The sequence below is a fragment of the Macrobrachium nipponense genome, chromosome 38 (genome assembly GCF_015104395.2).
Source record: "Macrobrachium nipponense isolate FS-2020 chromosome 38, ASM1510439v2, whole genome shotgun sequence".
NCBI classification, from domain to species: domain Eukaryota; kingdom Metazoa; phylum Arthropoda; class Malacostraca; order Decapoda; family Palaemonidae; genus Macrobrachium; species Macrobrachium nipponense.
This window is the reverse complement of record NC_061098.1, coordinates 48863470-48882360: the sequence shown is the minus strand read 5'-3', so window position 1 is coordinate 48882360 and position 18891 is coordinate 48863470. Positions and strand designations below refer to the sequence as shown.

The 18891-nt window shown below is 41.7% G+C and overlaps 1 protein-coding gene across 1 annotated transcript in view; it reads left to right on the top strand.

Moving 5' to 3' along the window:
• The window catches only part of LOC135209732 (uncharacterized), an 80492-nt gene that overhangs the window by 44938 nt on the left and 16663 nt on the right, over positions 1-18891 (top strand). Inside the window, exon 3 of the mRNA XM_064242510.1 lies at positions 8160-8262. Within this exon, the coding sequence (XP_064098580.1) occupies positions 8160-8262 (103 nt within the window). The remainder of the gene's footprint in view (positions 1-8159; positions 8263-18891) is intronic.

Genomic DNA, 18891 nt, shown 5'->3' with positions numbered 1-18891 from the left:
TCCTTTGCTATACTGCCAATAAACGATTGATACGGGAATCGGAAAAATAATATGCTCGACTTCCTGGATTACGTTTTGTCAATTCAGTGATTTTTCCCTTTTCCATTGACAATATACTATCGTTTTGTCAAGTAAAGTGGGTATCCCCTCATTGACAAAATATCTCTTTGTCCCGTAAATGGGTTAGTTCTCATTGACAAACATCTTTAACTTTATATTGCGTAAGCGGATAAGCTCTTATTGACAAGGTTCGGAAGAGCTCTCATTCGTCATTCGCAGACTCGTACAAGAAATAGACTTGTAGACTACGTCAATGACCGCTTATGTCCAGTAACATAAGAAGCTTGAGCTGTCCGCTTCGATTCTCTAAGTTTTGTTCATGAAACTTGCCTGTCAGATATGTATGTAGCTGTATTTCCGAATTCAGCTATATATATGTCTGCCAGGTAAGTATGAACAAACTTTATTGTAATATAATATATTTTGCCTTGCGTTATTTTACTACTGGTTGGTTCGAGTCATATACGCTTGCTGTAGTTACTTCTTCAGATGGCAACCGAGAGCTCTATTGTCTATTATTTTAAGGACATTTAATCGTTACTCCCTGCAGCCTTCCAGGAGTTTCCGATTTATCTTTTACCATTGTATGGTAGTGTTCTGATGACACAAACGCATCTATATATTTAGCGTTTTCTGTTTCGCTTAAATAACCAGCTTGAGAGTCTCTTTCTGCTCAAAAATAACGGACCCATTTCTTCGTAGAATAGGGTAGCTGGCAACTCAGACATAAAGTTAAGAGACGACGTTCGTAAGCTGCTGGCTGCTGCTGTGTCTGTCCTCCAGTCCAACCGAGCCAGTAACAGATCGTGCGCTGTCATGCGCGGTAGGTTGCGTCTCTCTCTCCTGCGGGATTGACTGACTAACCGTATCTCTGTGCTGGCGGTTACGTCTCTCCTGCGGGATTGACTGACTAACTGTATCTCTGTCCTACAATCACGGACTTTAGCCTAAGATTGAGGGGATTTCTTACGTGAATGAATAAACGTTGCATTCGTTTTGCCTTACTATGTTCAACAGAGTTATCTCTTAATCCTTTCAGTGCTCGTTACCGCACGGTATAGAACTACGAGTCTACCGCAACATTGCACTTTTATATGCTCTCCTGCTTAGGCAAAGAGCGGCCTTATTAGGGAAGTAAGCATACTCGGGGAGGGAATGGATGAGCTTGCTGGGGACCATTTCCTTCCTGAAGAAGTTTGTTTCCCCGAATAGACTGCAATTCAGACCTACACAGTTTTTTCCTACCTGGAAACTGAAATATTATTCAAGATCTAGGAATGATTCTGAACATCTCTCAGTGCGTCTATCACCTGAGGTGATAGAAAGAAGGTGCCGGACATCTGGATAGGGTTTCAGATGTCCTGGATCTTAATCTGAAAGAAGTAAAAGCAATTCGGTCGTCCCTCCAGTCCTCGAAACGAGTTTTTGGAACCAGTGGTCCAGATCAACTCTGATATTCCACAGCTCTCTCATATCTTAAGAAGTATCTTCTCTCGGTCCCTGTTCGAGTTTACGAGAAAGAGCCTATTATAACAACTGGTGTAGAATGTAACGATCTTCTAGAGGTTCGTTACAGGATTCCTCTAGATGTTCGTTACAGGATTGCAAAGTCCGTACGAATCGTCTCGATCGACGGCAGCAACTATTGACTTTCGAGTGGAATCTTTCTTTAGTAGTATGTTGAGAGTTGTGGAGACTTTAGGGACGCCCTTTCATTCTTCTCTTCGATATGTTGAGGACGAAGAGGCTTCTTCTTCTCTGCTCCCTTATTCTCGATCCGGGATCGGTACCATTAAACGCCATCCTATGATATTGAACGGGGATGGATGTTTAGTCTCTTTTCCCCTTTTTCAATCGCTTAGGAAATGTATTAAGAGGATTTATGACATCACAGGGAGCGACAATGACGCTGATCGCCCCATGTTGGCCTTCAGGATCCTGGAGTCACAGAGGTCACTTTCCTAGTTCACTTTCCAAGGACCTTTTCCGAGAGGGTCGGTCTACTCTAACTCGAAAGGTACCTATAACCTCTCCGCTCTGAGTCTGACTACGTTCAGACTATCGAGATGTTGACAGGAATAAGATTACCGTCTTCCATTTCCGTCTGAAGAATGGGATAAGCTGGCAGTCACAACTATTAAAGAATACGCAAATATGTTGTTGACGGCCTTTGGGCTCAGAGATTTGCTTCTGTCAAACAACAAAGCCCTTCACGATCTTTGAGTTCTGTGGAATCTCGAAACTCGCTCACCATCTACTTTTTGTCTCACCTGTTTCTCGGAGTCAGACACTCGTGGCGAGATCAGGCGACATATAGTAGCCCTGAGTTTCTTGTTGACGAAGTCGGTTGCGTTTATACACCCCCGATGATCGTGTAACATGAGACCAGGTTGGACTGTCAGGCATTCTTCCTTCGGGACTGAATCGCCTTTTTGCTCCTCGCTCCTTTCTCCTGGCACCAGAAGCTCGAGTCAGGAGTTGCTCAGGAGTTGATTCGCTGACGACGTTGGGTTGCGTTGATACACCCCCCAAGGTTTGCTTAGATTGAATCGCCCAGGCAGTCCAGACACTCATCCTTCAGCGAAGAATAGTGCCTTATGGTCTTCAGGGTACAGCCTTGCTGTCCTTGATTCGTCTGACTGGTCAAACTGGTCGTTCACCTGACTTTAGTACAGGACGACTGACTGTGCATGTCCAGATCGAAGCTTTCAATATGGAACTTAGACGTAGTCTGAAGTTCTTGATGTCAAAGCATTCGAACCTCTCCTACCTGTTAACGTCTTGCATGTGATCAGGAAGGCCTTCTTCTAACCACCCTAGATACGACAAAGAGGGTTAGTGAGATTTTAAGCCATCGTCACAAGTTTTGGCTTTAGAGAACACAAGGCGGTGTGCTCTCTAAGCCTTCCGTTGTGGCCTAAGAATGGAAACCCGTTTTGTCCTTGGGCCAGGAGCTGGAAGCAAGGATGGCACAAGTTAGTGGGCAGTAGCCAGAGAGAGTCCTGTGCCCTGTCGGGTCTCTCAAGTTTTATCTACATAAAACTCAAGAAAGTCGAAGTCATTCGGGCAATCTGCAGTGTTCCGAAAAAGACCAGACTTGCCCATATCGAAGAACACCCTGGCTTTAGTGTTAAGGAGTTCTTTCAAAAATGCTCCTTCATTGTGTTTGCACAAAATTTGAAATCTTTTTATCTGAATGCTCACAAGGTGAGGGTGCGGCCTCAGAAGCATTTCAACAGAGCATGGCACTCAGCAACATCCTGAGTACCATGTTTTAGCGAAGCAACTCTGTGTTCACTTCACACTCCCTGCGAGATGTGAAGATGGCATATGAGATCTGCTGCTCGCTAGGGCCATACGTGTCTGCAGACACAATCTTGGGGCAAGAAGTACCACTCTCTATCCTGTAGAAAATGGTTAGGAAGAGCTCTTAATTTAGTTGAGTCGCCGACAACGGCGACTTCTTAACTCTTAACTCTTAAGCCTTAGTTAACACACCTTAACTTTGGCTAGGTTGGTCAGGTGGTTATATATATATATATACGTATATATATATTTATTTTACTTCTTAGCCCTCATGGTATGGTCAATATGGTCTAGTCACGTTGTGGTCACGCCCCTGTTGACAGATCATCTGGAGTGCACCAGCTATATAGGTCTCTACCTCGCTGGCAACTCTAGTAGCACAAGCAGACTTACGTGGCAGTAACCACGAAGCCAGCTATGCTAACAGGTGGAACCAAGATGTAAATCATCTGCATGCATTTGTTTCCCCAAAATCCTTTCTTATTTCTGATCCCTTCCCACCTCCAAAGGTGGGATTCAGCTATATATATATCTGACAGGTAAGTTTCATGAACAAAATGATATTGTTATGATACAATAAAAGTTTTGTTCATAAACTTACTTGGCAGATATATATAATCAAGTACCCACCCACCTCCCCTCAGGGGACAGTGGAAATAAAAATTATGAATAGAAAATGGGAATGGTTCCTGATACCCGCCTCCCAGCGGCGGGAATGGGTACTAACCACCTGGCCGACCACTGCGTGTGTCGGAAGTTTTTAAAATTCTGTCGGATTTCGGAAAATACAGCTATATATATATCTGCCAGGTAAGTATGAACAAACTTTATTGTATCATAACAATATCATTTTTTTCATAAATTCACCATAAATCGAAATATTGTGCTTGAGACTTCCAATTTGTTGCAAAATGAAGGGAAATGCTTGAATATTACTAGAATATAAGCGTTTTAGTTTACAATTGCGTTTTTCGACCATTTCGGTAGAGTCAAAGTACCGAAGGTTGAAATTTTGGCAATTATCGTTGTTTATATGAAAATATCTCAAAACTGATGAAAGCTACAACCATGGGTTGTTTTTAGTTGTATTGTGCATGAAATTGTGCACATTTCCATATATAAAACTTTATATAACGGCTAATTTTAAAATGGTGCAAACATTACCACAATCGCATGTATGATTTTTTCAGAAGTTACCAGCGCGGACGTAAGGAAAAAGTTTTTTCATAAATTCACCATAAATCGAAATATTGTGCTAGAGACTTCCAATTAGTTGCAAAATTAAGGTAAATGATTGAATATTACTAAAATATAAGAGTTTTAGCTTACAATTGCGTTTTTCGACCATTTCGGTAGAGTCAAAGTTGACCGAAGGTTGAAATTTGGCAATTATCGTTTATTTATATGAAAATATCTCAAAACTGATAAAAGCTACAATCATTGCAATGAAGTATTTTCAGTTGTTGTATTCTACGTAAAAATGCGCACATTTTCATTAATAATACTTCATGTAACTGCTAATTTACAATGGTACAAAAATTATGTCGAAGTGATGAAATAATTTCCGAGATGTGTCACAGATACTTTTTAGTGCGGCAAGAAAGAAATTTGCGCTTGCGCGCCTGCGTAACGATTGTAAACAACAACAGCTTGATCCCGTGAACTCCCACCCAGTCGATCCCCACCCCCAAGGCTCAGGGTTGATTCAAAAGTTTTAGGCTGGTAGGGGCCTATAAGTATTATCCGCGAATTTAAAAAAAAAAACTTGTAACGTCGACGTAAAATACGTCCAGTCGGCGTAAGAGGGTTAAAGGCACAGATCACACCCTTGTCCATAGGCTGGAGGTGAGACTTGGTGTTGGGAGGGACGAGGGAGGAGCTCGAACTGGACCCCATGTAATAAAGATCGAGAAGGTGGCCACCAGCATTGTCCATTATTAACAACACCTTGAACTACATGTTCAAATTGGCCAGGTATTGCCTAACTTGAGGAATGAAGCTTTGATGGAACCAGTACTCTGTAAGGACTTTGGTTATTTTTGAGTGCCCTGGGATTTGCAGCCTTGTAAATGAGGCCTGGTTTGAGCATAAAGCCAGCTGCATTCCCGCACATCAGGAGGGCCACCTTGTTGTTTTGTGCCTTGAATCCAGAGGCTTTAGCTTCGTCCTTTGTTAAACATGTCCAGGACGGCATCTTTTTCCAGAACAGGCCAGTTTCATCCATATTGAAGACCTGTTCCGGAAGATATCCTTTCTCCTGAAGAATCTTCTTGAATGTCTCTGGATATTTCGCAGCCGCCTCCTTGTAGGCCAATGCTGCTTCCCCATGTAGGGAAAAAGGCTTTAGGTGGAACCTTTTCTGGAACCGGTGGAACCATCCTTTGCTGCTCCATCGTGCCAGACCCTTTTTCTGCTGCAGAGGGTGTGCTCCAACACCCATGGGACAACCTCGATATCTACGCCTTCCCTCCGTATTATCTGATTCGCAGGATGATTCTGGTGGCTTCTAAGTTGCCACATGCCATTTGGTATTCTGATCTGCTAGCACTACTGGTGTCGTGGATGGAGTCCTTTCTAGTTGTAGCCACAATTCAGCAGGTCATGGATTTCGTCTTCCTTCACTGAGAGAAACTTCTCTCCATTTCAGCTGTAAAAGGCCATAGAGCCACCCTCAACTTAGTCTTGTGCTTGAAAGGAGTAGATATCTCCTCACTGGAGATTTCACTACTGATGAGATGCTTCGAAAGGTCTTGCCCTCCCAAGGACCTCTGGTTCCCTGAATGGGCGTGACTCCTTTTGAGAGTCTGACTTGTATACCAAATGTATGAGTCATCTGACTGGGATCTGACCCTTAAGACCATCTGTCTGCTTGCTTTGGCATCCATCAGTGAAGAGAGTGGGTAAACTTCATGACCTTCCCTTTGTTGTTAAACAGTAGAGGTGATTGTGATCAGTTATGCTCAACTTTGTCCTGGAGTTTTAGTAAACACTTAGAACCTGTCGGTCCCTGACACCAGGTTTCGAGTCCTTTACAATCCCCTCCCTAGAGGACTTTGTTGGTAATGATCTTTGTTAGTACATACTGGCTTTTCCAAGAAAGAAGTATCCAAGAACATGGTCTATTTCTAACTTTGTTAGACTATCAAGAGGGCGTACTCTGTAGCTGGCAATGACGACACCGGTATATTTCGCTTGAGGGCTCACTAAGTCAGGGGCGTTGGTCCATCTCTCGCTTTCCGGAAGAATATATCTGTTTCTCAGGTACTGAAGGCAGACCATGTTATGGGAGAGTGGGAGAGAGTGAATGATGAATGGGTGGGTGACGAGTGAACTGCTTGTTTGGCGGGTGCTTTGGCTCGTTGAATGGCTCCGTCACCGAGCATTCAAGAGTCAGTCAGGAGCAGTCAGTCAAATGAAGGCATTCGAAGTGAGAGGTAGTCAGTCAGTGCAGTCGTCGGTGTGCATTTCACATAAGTTTTGGTAATGAGTTCTGTGGTTGTAGAGTTGGTGAGCAATTTGTCATGTCTGATGTTTGTGAATTGGTGGGCAGTCTTGGTGCTTGTTTGGTGTTTTTTCCGTTGGTATTCAGTAGTTTGTTGGTTTAGTGTTTGGCGGTTTGCTAGTGACGGTGGAGTTTGTTTTTCGACAGCAGTACTGCGTTGAAAGCACAGCTTCCTGCCCTGATTGTGTCAAGTTTTCTGGTGAGTAAATGTGTTTGAGATTTTGTTTTTTGATTTGCTGAACCAAGTGTCTTAGTAATTAAAGTAATAAAAAAGGGGAAAGTGTGGCTGGGGGAAATTTGTAAGCCAGGATTGATGAACATAAATGTGGGGAGGTCTTGCTTGCTTGCTTAGCTTGTGATTCCGCCAATACGTTTGTCCTTCTACCTTCTGGACATTGCCCACAAGTACTTGGACACTTTATACAGGGCCTGTTCAGCAAGTTGTGTAGCTTACCGGGCTCCTCTAAGAAGACAGGTAACATCTCGCCAAAGGTGTGTGGTTAAGAAAGTGAGAGACTTTGCGAGTGACTGGCCTCTCTTCCTATTCCTTCCTCACCATCCTTCATTCTCTTTCTTGGACAGAAAGTTGTATTCAATCTGTCACATGCTGATGCAGGTAAATTTCACATCGGGTACCTGTTCTATTTTGCTATCATTAGATTTATAGCAGCAATTCCACTCCTTCCTCTAGCAAGGGAAGGAAGAGATCCGCACAATAAGACAAATGCAGTACTGTTTGTAATTGCGTCATTGTCACCCACTATTAGATTCATCCTAGCCTATTTTAGTATTGAGGTTATGAGTCTTTCACTCTTTTGAAAAGGACCAAAAGTGTGACTGTTGATTATGCAGGTCTTACACTCCATTCAGTATGACGGTGCTCTTCCTTGCTTTATTGACCAGGAAGAGAAACCCAGGTGTTTATTGTGTTGGAGCAAATGACAAATTTTAAAAAAGTCATTTGTATTTTTCATTTCTATATAAACCTGAGGACCTTTACACTTGATGCCCACCTTTTGCCACCCTTCAATCTGATACCTGGGCCAAGAGACAAATTGGAATGCTTACATCCACTTGCAAGATGGTAGTAAACTGCCTAACCACCTTGTTAGAAAGTTTAATGGGCGTTTCCAGCTTTGATGAAGGTAACTCCGTAAGTGAAGGACCTCAGGTTTGTATAGTTGTAAAAAACACAAATTACTTTAAAAATTGTTCATTTGTCATTTAACAAATCATATAATTCTTTTGTTTGTAAGAAATCTTGTACATTTTAACATTTTATGTTTTTCAGGGTGTTTGGAGAGTCGTGCCCGGACGTTAAAAGCAAGCTAATCAACCAGATGCACAAATGGAGTAGCAACAACTGTGACTCAAGGCAGCAGTGCAATTATGAAGTAGGACTATGTATACTACATATATAGTTTACTGTATGATTAACATTCAACTTGATTTTAGACTTACAGCATGTCTTCATTATTGTTTTCATTTGTATGGGAAAACTTCACCATGTGGGAAATGGTTTGGAAAAGATAAGCTTTTACTGTATATTTCCATGTACAAGACGACCTTTAGGTAAGACTAGGTAAAAAATGATGAATTTTCATGTATTTATCTCATATCTGTAATGAGATGACTGCTAAATCAGAAAACCATCTATAGGCTAGCTTTTGGTTACCGCATGTACTCGTGCATCATGTGACCTTTGAAGACCTCGTTCTAAAGCTAATTTTAAAGGGTTTAGATCATACAAGAGATACAAAGTTACCGTATGCAATAATGTGGCGGGATCACAAGCTTAAAAAAAACAAGTGGCAAAACCCTCCTAATCACTCCAGCTGCCAAACTCACCCTCAGACACACTTTCTTCTTTACACAACAAAATACACGCAAGACAATTGACCTACACCTATACAAAAACAAAAAAACAAACACAAAACACATGTACTTACCAACTCCAGATATTCCAGGGCTATCCTGTGCTGTCCGCCGGTCGAGGTCACAGAGATACCAACAACCAACAATTCAACAACCAAGGACCACAACAACACAACAAAAAAGGAACACAACTACAACTCAACAGACAACCAAGGAACACAACCACAACCCAACAACACAGCAACCAACTAAGGAACACAACCACAACCTCACACATAATAACAAAACTCTACAACACAACAAAAGACCACAGCACAAACAACACAAAAAATCACAACAGCACAGGCACAACAACTCTAAGCAAACAACAATAATTTAACAACAACCAAATAACAAAACAATAACACACATAACTCATCTCACTCCCAGTGCTTTCAAATAACTGCTTCCGACACTACTTACTGTCACCATCTCTCATCAAAGACTGACTGAAAACTACTGAAAACACAGAACTCTAAACTCCAACAGCACCAGCAGACAACCCAGCACCAACAGCCAATTCAGTTGTTAACCATCCAACCACCAATTACTCTCTCTCTCTCTCTCTCTCTCTCTCTCTCTCTCTCTCTCTCTCTCTCTCTCTCTCTCTCTCTCTCTCTCTCACAGACGTTGTCAAATGGAACTCCATAACTCCTCCATATTTCCTCCCCCATTACATTTGACAACGTCTCCTTTCACTCACAACACCCACACTAAATAGCCTTCCGCAACACCCACGGCTGCTCTGACGCAGGTCCCCTGGATCTTGTTTGAGGGCCCTCATACACACTCAGTTACACTGCCATCAACTTTTCCCAGACCACTTCCAATCAGACTACCATTACTATCTCCCTCACTACCATCCTCCCAAATCCCATTCACTATCTCATCTACTCCCTCTAACTCTTGTCCGAATCTCTCTCGTAACTCTGCTACCAAATCACTTACCTCATTTACACTCCTGCCAAACTCCCGAAGAGACTCCTTCATACTGCCAACTACATCCTTACCACCTGATTCCCTTCCCGGTGAAACTTCACTAAACCCTGACAATTCAAACCCACACACGCTATATGTATCATTCCTGCCCTCAAAGTCGTCCGTATTACATGCCTCATCCACCATTTTCACCCTAACACTAACCCCTCTATCATGCAGTTCACGTTTCTCCCTGTCATTCCCTTTCCTTACCTTCTTCCGCTTTCTTCCATATTCAACCAACACTAACTGCCGATCTTCCAGACCCATTTGCTCACTGACACTCAGCTCAGATTTATTCACCCTCAACCACTCACTCGTCGCATTCTCCCGAACATACTGTCGCATACTAGAGGACCCACCCAACTGAATCCCCTTTTCACTTAGTTTCCCGAATTCCGAGCCTGACTCATCCTCTTTCGCCTACACACACTCGCCACGTGACCTTCCATTCCACATTCAACACATTTCGCACGCTGTTCTTTACACATCCTAGCATAATGCCCGTTCTTCCCACAGTTGCCGCAAACTATGTTCATACGGGTACCCCGACATCCACTAGCTATGTGCCCTGCCTGTCCACACCTATAACATTTAATATCCATATCTTTCTTACACTCACTCACCAAATGCCCCGTTTGCCCACACCCGAAGCACGCTCCTAACGCTCACCGACATTCATTCTTCCTGTGTCCAGGCTTACCACATCTATAACACTGATCTCCTTGCTCACGACTAACTGACCCTACTCTTCCAACACTCGCACTCCTGTCTCTTTTAGGGCTAACTACACTCACTTTACTTGCCGTAACGCTCCTATCTACCACTCGCTCTGCCATTCGCCTCGGCCCTTCCAAAACTGCCTCCCTATAACTTTTAAACTCTGGTACAACCCAGCTACTTCAGTCCTAACACTAACACTTCTACTCTCTTTCATACACCTATCTAACTCGTAATCCTCTACTATTTCTAAATTGTCGTTCCACATCAACCTTTCATTCATCCATTGCATTTTCTCCTTATGTTTCAGATTTATAAACTCATATACACTCTCTGGTATAGTCGCCAACAACTTCCGCACTTAACTCCTTACACTCATTTATCCCTTCGTCCCCAAACTTTTTCCTGGCTAATGTTCCTAACCTACAGACATACATTGACAACGACTCACCAAGATTCATTCTTGCCTCTTCAAAATCTTGCTTTCTCCTATATCTAACGCTACTCTTTATCCTCTTTGCCTGTTCTACAATCCTAGCTTTCACACACTCATACGTCACATTTCCTACACTCATCATTACCCCATACATACTCAACAAAAATCCCGTCAAAAAGCTACCTAACTCTCTTGCCCAGACTCTCTTGTTATCCCCATACGTACTTTGCCTCACAATACCTCTCATACTCCTTAAAAAAGTCCCCTATGTCCCTACTGCCCTATTCCTCGTATTGTGGACATTGGGGTACCTCTCATATACACAGCCTTTCGTACTTCTTGCTCACTTTCACTACTTCCATTCTGACCCTTCTTTCCCTCTTCCGAATACAGCGAGTCCACTTCCATACCCACGTCCATACTCTTGACTACGCTCTTCTTACCCTTCTTTCTACCTACCTGTTTCCACTCATTGCTATCTAAATCACTCTCAGCCATTTTCCCAATGTATTCCAGCCTAGTCTCATCCTGTCTGTCACCCTTACTAACCTTCTTTCCCTTAGTCTTCTTCTTTTCCTCAGCTCCCTTCTTATTCTTGTCCTCAGGTTTATCCTTATCCTGTGTCTTCCCCTTCTTTCACTTCCTTTACCACTCCTGGCCCGTCACAAGACCCAGTAGGCCTACCTCCTACAGCTCCTTCTCCCACGAATCCCTTCATCATTTCCTGCATCATCTCTTGCACTGCATTCATTATTACCCCCAATTTTTCATCCATTTTCTCAACCATTCTCTCTTCCGCTCCTTTCACCTCTTCTTTCATTTCCACTTTCGCACTCCTTAGAATTCCGATTCCTCTCATTTTCCTGCATTCTCTCTTGCACTGCATCATCAGTTACCCCAAATTTTTCATCCATTTTCTCAACCATTCTCTCTTCCGCTCCTTTCACCTCTTCTTCCATTTCCACTTTCGCACTCCTTAGCATTCTTCTCATTTCCTCTAATTCGCTCTTCAGCTCCTCACACACTACCCTCAACCTCTCATTCTCCACTTCCAACCTTCCCTTAGCTTCCATCGCCAACCTCAGCTCCTCCTTCAGCCTCTCTATCTCCTTCAACCCTTCCATCCTCACTTTCCCCACCAATCACACAACTCACTACCCCAATTGCCTGCAGCTGCCGCACCAACAGTCCCTGTTCGGATGCCAAAAAATAATGTGGGGGGGGGATTTAGCCAGCTTGTTTTTTTATAGCTTGTGATCCTGCCACAATATTCACGTAGTATATGTATTGTAATAAGCAACAAACATAACGAATATGCATCTTTTCCATGGATCTTTAAAAAAGCTATGCTTTACTGTATCCAATAATATTTTATGTACAGTATTCTCATGTTACTATTGTTTCATGAACTACAAACATAGTGATGATGTGCCATTTACTGTATATGCTTGTGTATCATGTGACTTTTGAAGACCTAATTTTGGAGTTAATTTTAAGGGGGTTGGATCATACCCGAGATATAAAATTAGATTATGTAATAATCACATACGTACTATCGTATGATAAAATACAAACAATGAATATGCATCTTTTCCATGGGTATTTTAAAAAGTTATACTTTACTTCACTACATCCAATTATATATGTATGTATTATTATATTACTATTTGTTTTTATTATAAAACACAAACATAGCAATCAATGTTTTGGTTTGGAAATCATCTGAGGGCGATTGTGAGGTAAGTTTGTTTTGCTGTATTGAACTCAAATCAGAGTGGCTATCTTGCTTCTAGTTAGCACAAATGAATCTCAAGATATTCTATTTATATGCGACATGGTTATTTTACGTTATATGAAGTGTTTTCAAGTCGAAAAATCACTTAAATACGTGTCATTTGTGAATGAAATTTAGTTATTTTTCTCGTTGGTAGATGGGACTGAGGGCATGTTTATTGTGTACACAAAAATCAACAGATTCCATTCAATATTTTTCACTTTAACTCATCAGAATACTACGAGCTTTATGTATTTATTGTTTATTGGAGTGAAAACAGTGAAATGTGTTCTTTCATGACCAATAATTTTGATTAAAACATGTTTCTCTCAAATTTTGTTTACGGTCGAGTTTGATGGTACTATACCTAAGATAATAGTCGTTTGCAGATCAGCATTCTTTCCTCAGCTTTAGCTAAATCTTACAGATTAAATTTATCAGTATATGCCCTTGCGGATCTTTTCTCCATAGCGAGTAAGGATATACGTAGTAATGTAAGAATATATCAGTCCTATTCTCCTTAACGTCATTTGTAACATAACTATGGTGATTTTTTACTATCATATGATAGTTGAAATTCAAGCACAAACACTGTTGTTATCTGGTTAGGTTGTTCATAGCAAATCAGCTGTTTTTGGCTGTATGCATTTACACAACAAGTATAACATTACTAACAATAATTTTGGCATTTCTTTTAATTTTTTAAACTTAACAAGAAGGTGGGATATTTAAAGAAATGGAGGAAAAGGGTTAGCCTAACTCAAAAATGGAATAGATAAAGAGGAGGTCTTGTGCTCAGACCTCACAGTTCTCGTGAGAGAAGGGGGGTGATTCAAGAGAAAGATTTCCTACTCGGCCATTAGCTAAGACAGAAGGCTCTCTTCATGCATTTGTGACGTCATAGCGCAGTGTGTATGAATGATCGGTTATCATCATCATTGCTATACGTATTATTCAGATCTGCGAAGTGTATTTTGAATTATCAGTATCATCATCATCGCCATAGGTATTACAGTGGACCCCCCCTATTCACGTTCTCCGGATTCGCGGACTCTCACATTCGTGAATTTCTCTCGGGAACGTTTCCCCGTATTATTCGCGGAAAATTCGCACATTCGCGGTATTTTTCAATGAGAAATATCTACAATTTCCAGGTTTTTTTTAATAAATTTCATCATAAAATGCACTTTTTGTGATAAAACTATTAAGAAAACCAAGTATACAAATTTTTAGTGGGTTTTTTTGAGTTTTAGCTAACAAAATAGGCTGTTTTTAGCGTTTTTATAGGGGTTCCAAACATTCGCGGGTTCTAACTATTCACGGGGGGGGTCTGGTACGCAACCCCCACGAATACGGGAGACCACTGTATTCAGATTTGTTAAGTGTATTCTGAAGGCTTCTGCTCAGCCATTAGCTAAGACAGAAGGCTCATCTTGATCCTCATGCATTTGTGACATCATAGCGCAGTGTATGAATGATCGGTATCATCAACTTTGCCGTACGTATTATTCAGATCTGCAAAGTGTATTTTGATCATCTGCATCATGTATGCATCTGCCTAGAAGTCAAAAAGGAAGACCTATTTTCTTGAAACTAAAAAGCTTATCCTTAAGTTGAAGAAAAAGGAAAGAGCAACTTCCATTTTGGCAGCAGTCGACAACTTGAAATCCGTCATTGCTGAACATGAAGGAAGAATTTTTTTTTTTTTTTTTTTTTTGGGGGTTTTTTGTCTAGGTTAATTTGTTTTGACTAACTTTTGGCATTTGATCAAATGATTTTTATCATTGAAATATGTATTTAGTCACAAACACAGTATGTACATATGAAGAAATGCAGTAATTAGTGAATAAACAGTGTTGCTCTACAAAAAAAGCAAATTAGTGATAATTTAAAATTTTTGATTATGTAACTTACCCAGTAATTACATAGCTAAGAGTTTCACTCGCCTGGCAGTTAAAATTCAGAAATTTGCTGCTCGCAAAAGTTTTGTTTTGTTTAAGGTAACAATGCCCCACCCACTTTCAGGGAAAGAGCTCAGTGTTTCTGCTGGCTGAGGGCTATACTGTTGTCAGCTACAGTTAATTTCTGAAATTCTTTACTTTTCTGATTGTTGGTTCATCACAATTGGAGTACTATTTTCATTTGTTGTCCAATTCGGCATTATTCCGATAGTGTTAGGCTCTCTCTCTCTCTCTCTCTCTCTCTCTCTCTCTCTCTCTCTCTCTCTCTCTCTCTCTCTCTCTCTCTCTCTTCGGACGATCCCTGGATAGCTGATCTGGAATTTGCCCTAGCCAAAGCTTCTCTCCTCTCTCTCTCTCTCTCTCTCTCTCTCTCTCTCTCTCTCTCTCTCTCTTTGAGAGAATTCTTAATAACTTTGACTTTTTGTTTCAGACTTGACTAACTCTTTGGAATTGATGTCTGACTCGAGTTGGTCTAACTTACGACAATTGTGCTAAAGGTTGTAACAGACGTTTGACCAAAGAATCTTATGATTTGCACACTTTGTGGACAGATTGCCACGGACAAGTATGTTCTTTTGACTTGAGATGTTCAGAGTATATTGACTGGGATGAGAGAACTTGGAAAAATTTAGTCCCACTTGAGAAAGTTAGATAGAAACAGAAAAAGAAAGGCTTTGGCTTGGGCAAATTCCAGATCAGCTATCCAGGGATCGTCCAAATTAGAATCGGATTCAAATGTTCCTATTATGTACAGTAGTACCTCGAGATACGAAAGGCTCAACTTACGAAAAACTCGAGATACGAAAGCCAATACGAAAAATTTAACGGCTCTACATACGAAAAGTTTTCAAGATACGAAAGGTTTCTGAAAGTCCGAGATTCGCCCGGATAACAATTTTGAAAATCGCGCCCGCGCACCCGCCAATCCTTAGTTACTAGTAGACTCGCCACCATCCTCCTGCTCTGCCCATTGGTTTCCTGATGCTAGTCGCGGCCATGAAATCCTTCTCTCCTATTGGCCAGCGTCCCTCCCATCATGCATCTACTATGTACACGTGGTGGCGTGCTTCGGCCACTCTGTACCAGCATTGTTATAGTATGCACGCGGTATTCGTTTTCGGGATCGTCAATGTGTACGTTATTTAAAAAAAAAAGTGACCAAGATCTCTCACATGGGATAAGTGATCAAGGTCTCTCTCATAGGATAACTGGAAACTTTGCAAGGTTGGTAGAATATCCACTCCCTGCTGAACAGAGGGTGTAGACCAATCATTTACAACATGCATACCAGTACGTATAATCAAGGCACTTCAGTTTATGTTGAAGGTCAGCAGCTGAACATTCAGTACCCAATCAGTTGCAGAGAGAGCATTTGGTTGAACAGGGTTTTGATGGACACCAGGGCCAACAGAGTCATGAGGTGCAAAAAAGAACCAAGTGATAAAAAAACAAAGTTGAAATTCTGTAAAAAAAAAAAAAAAAAAAAAAAAACCTACGGAAAGTAAAAAAAAAAAAAATGTTAAAAATAACAATCATTTGTAGAAGACACCCCCCGAAAAGGCTCACACAGGAACATTGTGTACGTATATTTTTTAAAGTGTACGTACGTACATATGTACAAAAGAAAAAAAAATGGCAGAAATTAAAGCCACTTTTCATAAAGTGCAATCATTTGTAAAAGACACCCCCCGAAAAGGCTCACACAGGAACATTGTGAAAAGTAGGCAGAAGCAATCTTCCTTGGATAGTTACATAGGTACGTAGCCTCACTCGAAAGGTAAGCTTCCACATTTTACGTTACAGTAATAATATTTCTTGTACACTAATATACACTTTATTTACAGGTTTTGCATTTTTATTCTTAATTTAGGTATTGAATGGTCCAAATTGTTGTAGTATTTCATTGTTTATAGGTCAATTTAGCTTTATTATGAAATTTACTGGGGTGTTTTTGGAGGGCTTGGAACGGATTAGCCATTTTACATGTAAAATGTGGTCCAAGATACGAAAACCTCATGATACGAAAGGTGCCTCGGAACGGATTAATTTCGTATCTCGAGGTACTACTGTATTACTTTAGCCCCTGTTCCCAGTTCTTTTGCTCTTCCACCATCTCCAGTTTCAGGCTCCCACACCTCCAACCCCAACTGCATCGCCAGCCTTGAAGAAGGACTTGATAAGCGCTTTGCTTTATTAGTACAGGTGATGGAGCAGCTTGGTTTGTCAGTGAAAGTTCTTATGGTGAAAGCTAAAAGTGATAGTTTGGTGTTAGTGGAGGAGGTGGCTGTTCATCCCATCAACTCTCCTAGGCAAAGGTCACTGGCATACTTCCCAAAACCTGGAAGGAGCCAAACTGGTAGTTCAAGAGAGGTTGCAACAAAAAGCCACTGGAAAGATCTTTCTGTGAATGTGCATAGTTTGTTGAGCTGAGAGGATTCCTCTCCATGTCGTCAGTGGTGCTCAGGGAGTAAGTCTCGTCCTATAAAGGGGGGGCACTACGGACGTAGCGCTTTCTCTAGTGGTTCCTGTAACGAGGTTTTGAAAGCCAGAGTGCCAGTCTTGCAGTTGCTGGGACAGTCCAGAGCGTTTTTCTTCTGATTGCCTCTCAGAAGCTGATCCCCCAGCGCCCAAGGCTTGTTGTCGTTCTTATGCTCCTCACTAGGCGTTAGTGCTTCCTTTGCTCTCGCTCCTCCAGCAGTCCTCGAGCACCCAGTAGTGCTTACGCCTTCTGATGGAGTCAAGCGCCTGTTGGTGCCCAAACCCTCAGCTGTCAACAAGCTCCCTGTAGTGCCTGCTTGTTCAGAGCCAGACAAGCACACATTTGTGCCCAAGCACCCATCGGCTCTGCCAGCTCCTTTAGTTTCCTCTTATGTCTCTGAAGTGGATCCTATTCGGTTGAAAGTAGACAGTATTTTGTCTCTGCTTAATAAAGCTCCCACAGCATCTCAACCACCTGTAGATGTCATGATGCCTCAAGTTCCTGTGGATATGGTTAGTCTCAAGCTCCTGTGGATATGGCTCTTTCTCCGGTGTCTTCTAAAGAGGAAGAGACAGAAGACAAGAAGTTTCTTCGACTGCTTATGCTTCTATGATGAGGTTCCTTTTGGCCACATTTCTTACCTTTTTCTTGCCAACAGCTCCTTTGTTGCCCACTTCTACTTTTGTTATGGATATGCCGTTCTTGTCTTCCTCTAACCTGCTGAAAATGGTCCTTCTGTCGTCTGTTAAGAAAGTCTTCAAGAAAGTAGCTGCATGGTATGTGGAAAAGAGGGAACAAGGCAGGATCTCCTTTAGTTTTCCTCTCTAGAATTTCAAGGTGGCACTACTTGTCCTATGCTGCTGGAGAAGACCCTTCCTAGGCAATCTGTGCCTCTTCACAAGGGGGCCTATCTGGTTTAGTTGAATCAGTAGTAGAGTGTACTCTTCTAATGGAAAATGTTTAATATCACCTTTGTAATGATTATTTAAAATTGCTAATTATCATAGGAAATGGGTACAAAGTGACTAATGTGTTTGTGATTCTAGTATTAAAAGGCACAATTAAAATAATTTTATAAATCACTTTGGCACTTATTAAATTGTAATACATGAATACATCTTTCACAAGTGGTTTAAAATTTTTCTCTCACACAAATTTTGATAATGTCTTCTAACTCTTTAGGAGTAAGTGATTAGTGTTGGGCTCAAAATACCTTTATAAGCAAGTAGAATAGCATATAGTACTTACCCTGAACTACTATTGTAGGAGAATCCTGGATGTCAATCCGGTACCGACCAGAAAAAACTGGTTATTCCCTCCCGACCCCCAGCCAGGTACGTGCCCCAGGGTCAAAGATCACAACCTTTGACCCGACCTGCAATCCTTTCTTGGTCGCTGTAGCGTTCACAAGCTTCAGCTTGTTGTCCATTACCGGCCTGTTTCCCTTTGTCTTTCCCCGTGTGTAGTGTGTTTCCCGCGTGTGTGTGTTTTTTTTGGTGTGATTGATTCATTGTCTCGATGGTGTTGCCTGGGTCCTGAGGGCAGGGCCTGTGGAGCTTTTCTGTCTCCTATTAAGATAGATCCCCACACTTTGTGCAACGTGTCAGATCCCCACACTTTGTGCAACAAGTGTCGGGGTTTCCCTTGTTCACGTGAGGCCACGTGTGGAGAGTGCGTTGCATGGTCGGAGCATCAGTGGGATCTGGCTTCGACCAAGCGGAAGGAGAAGCTTTGTTCTCCTTCTAAGAAGAATCCCTCGGA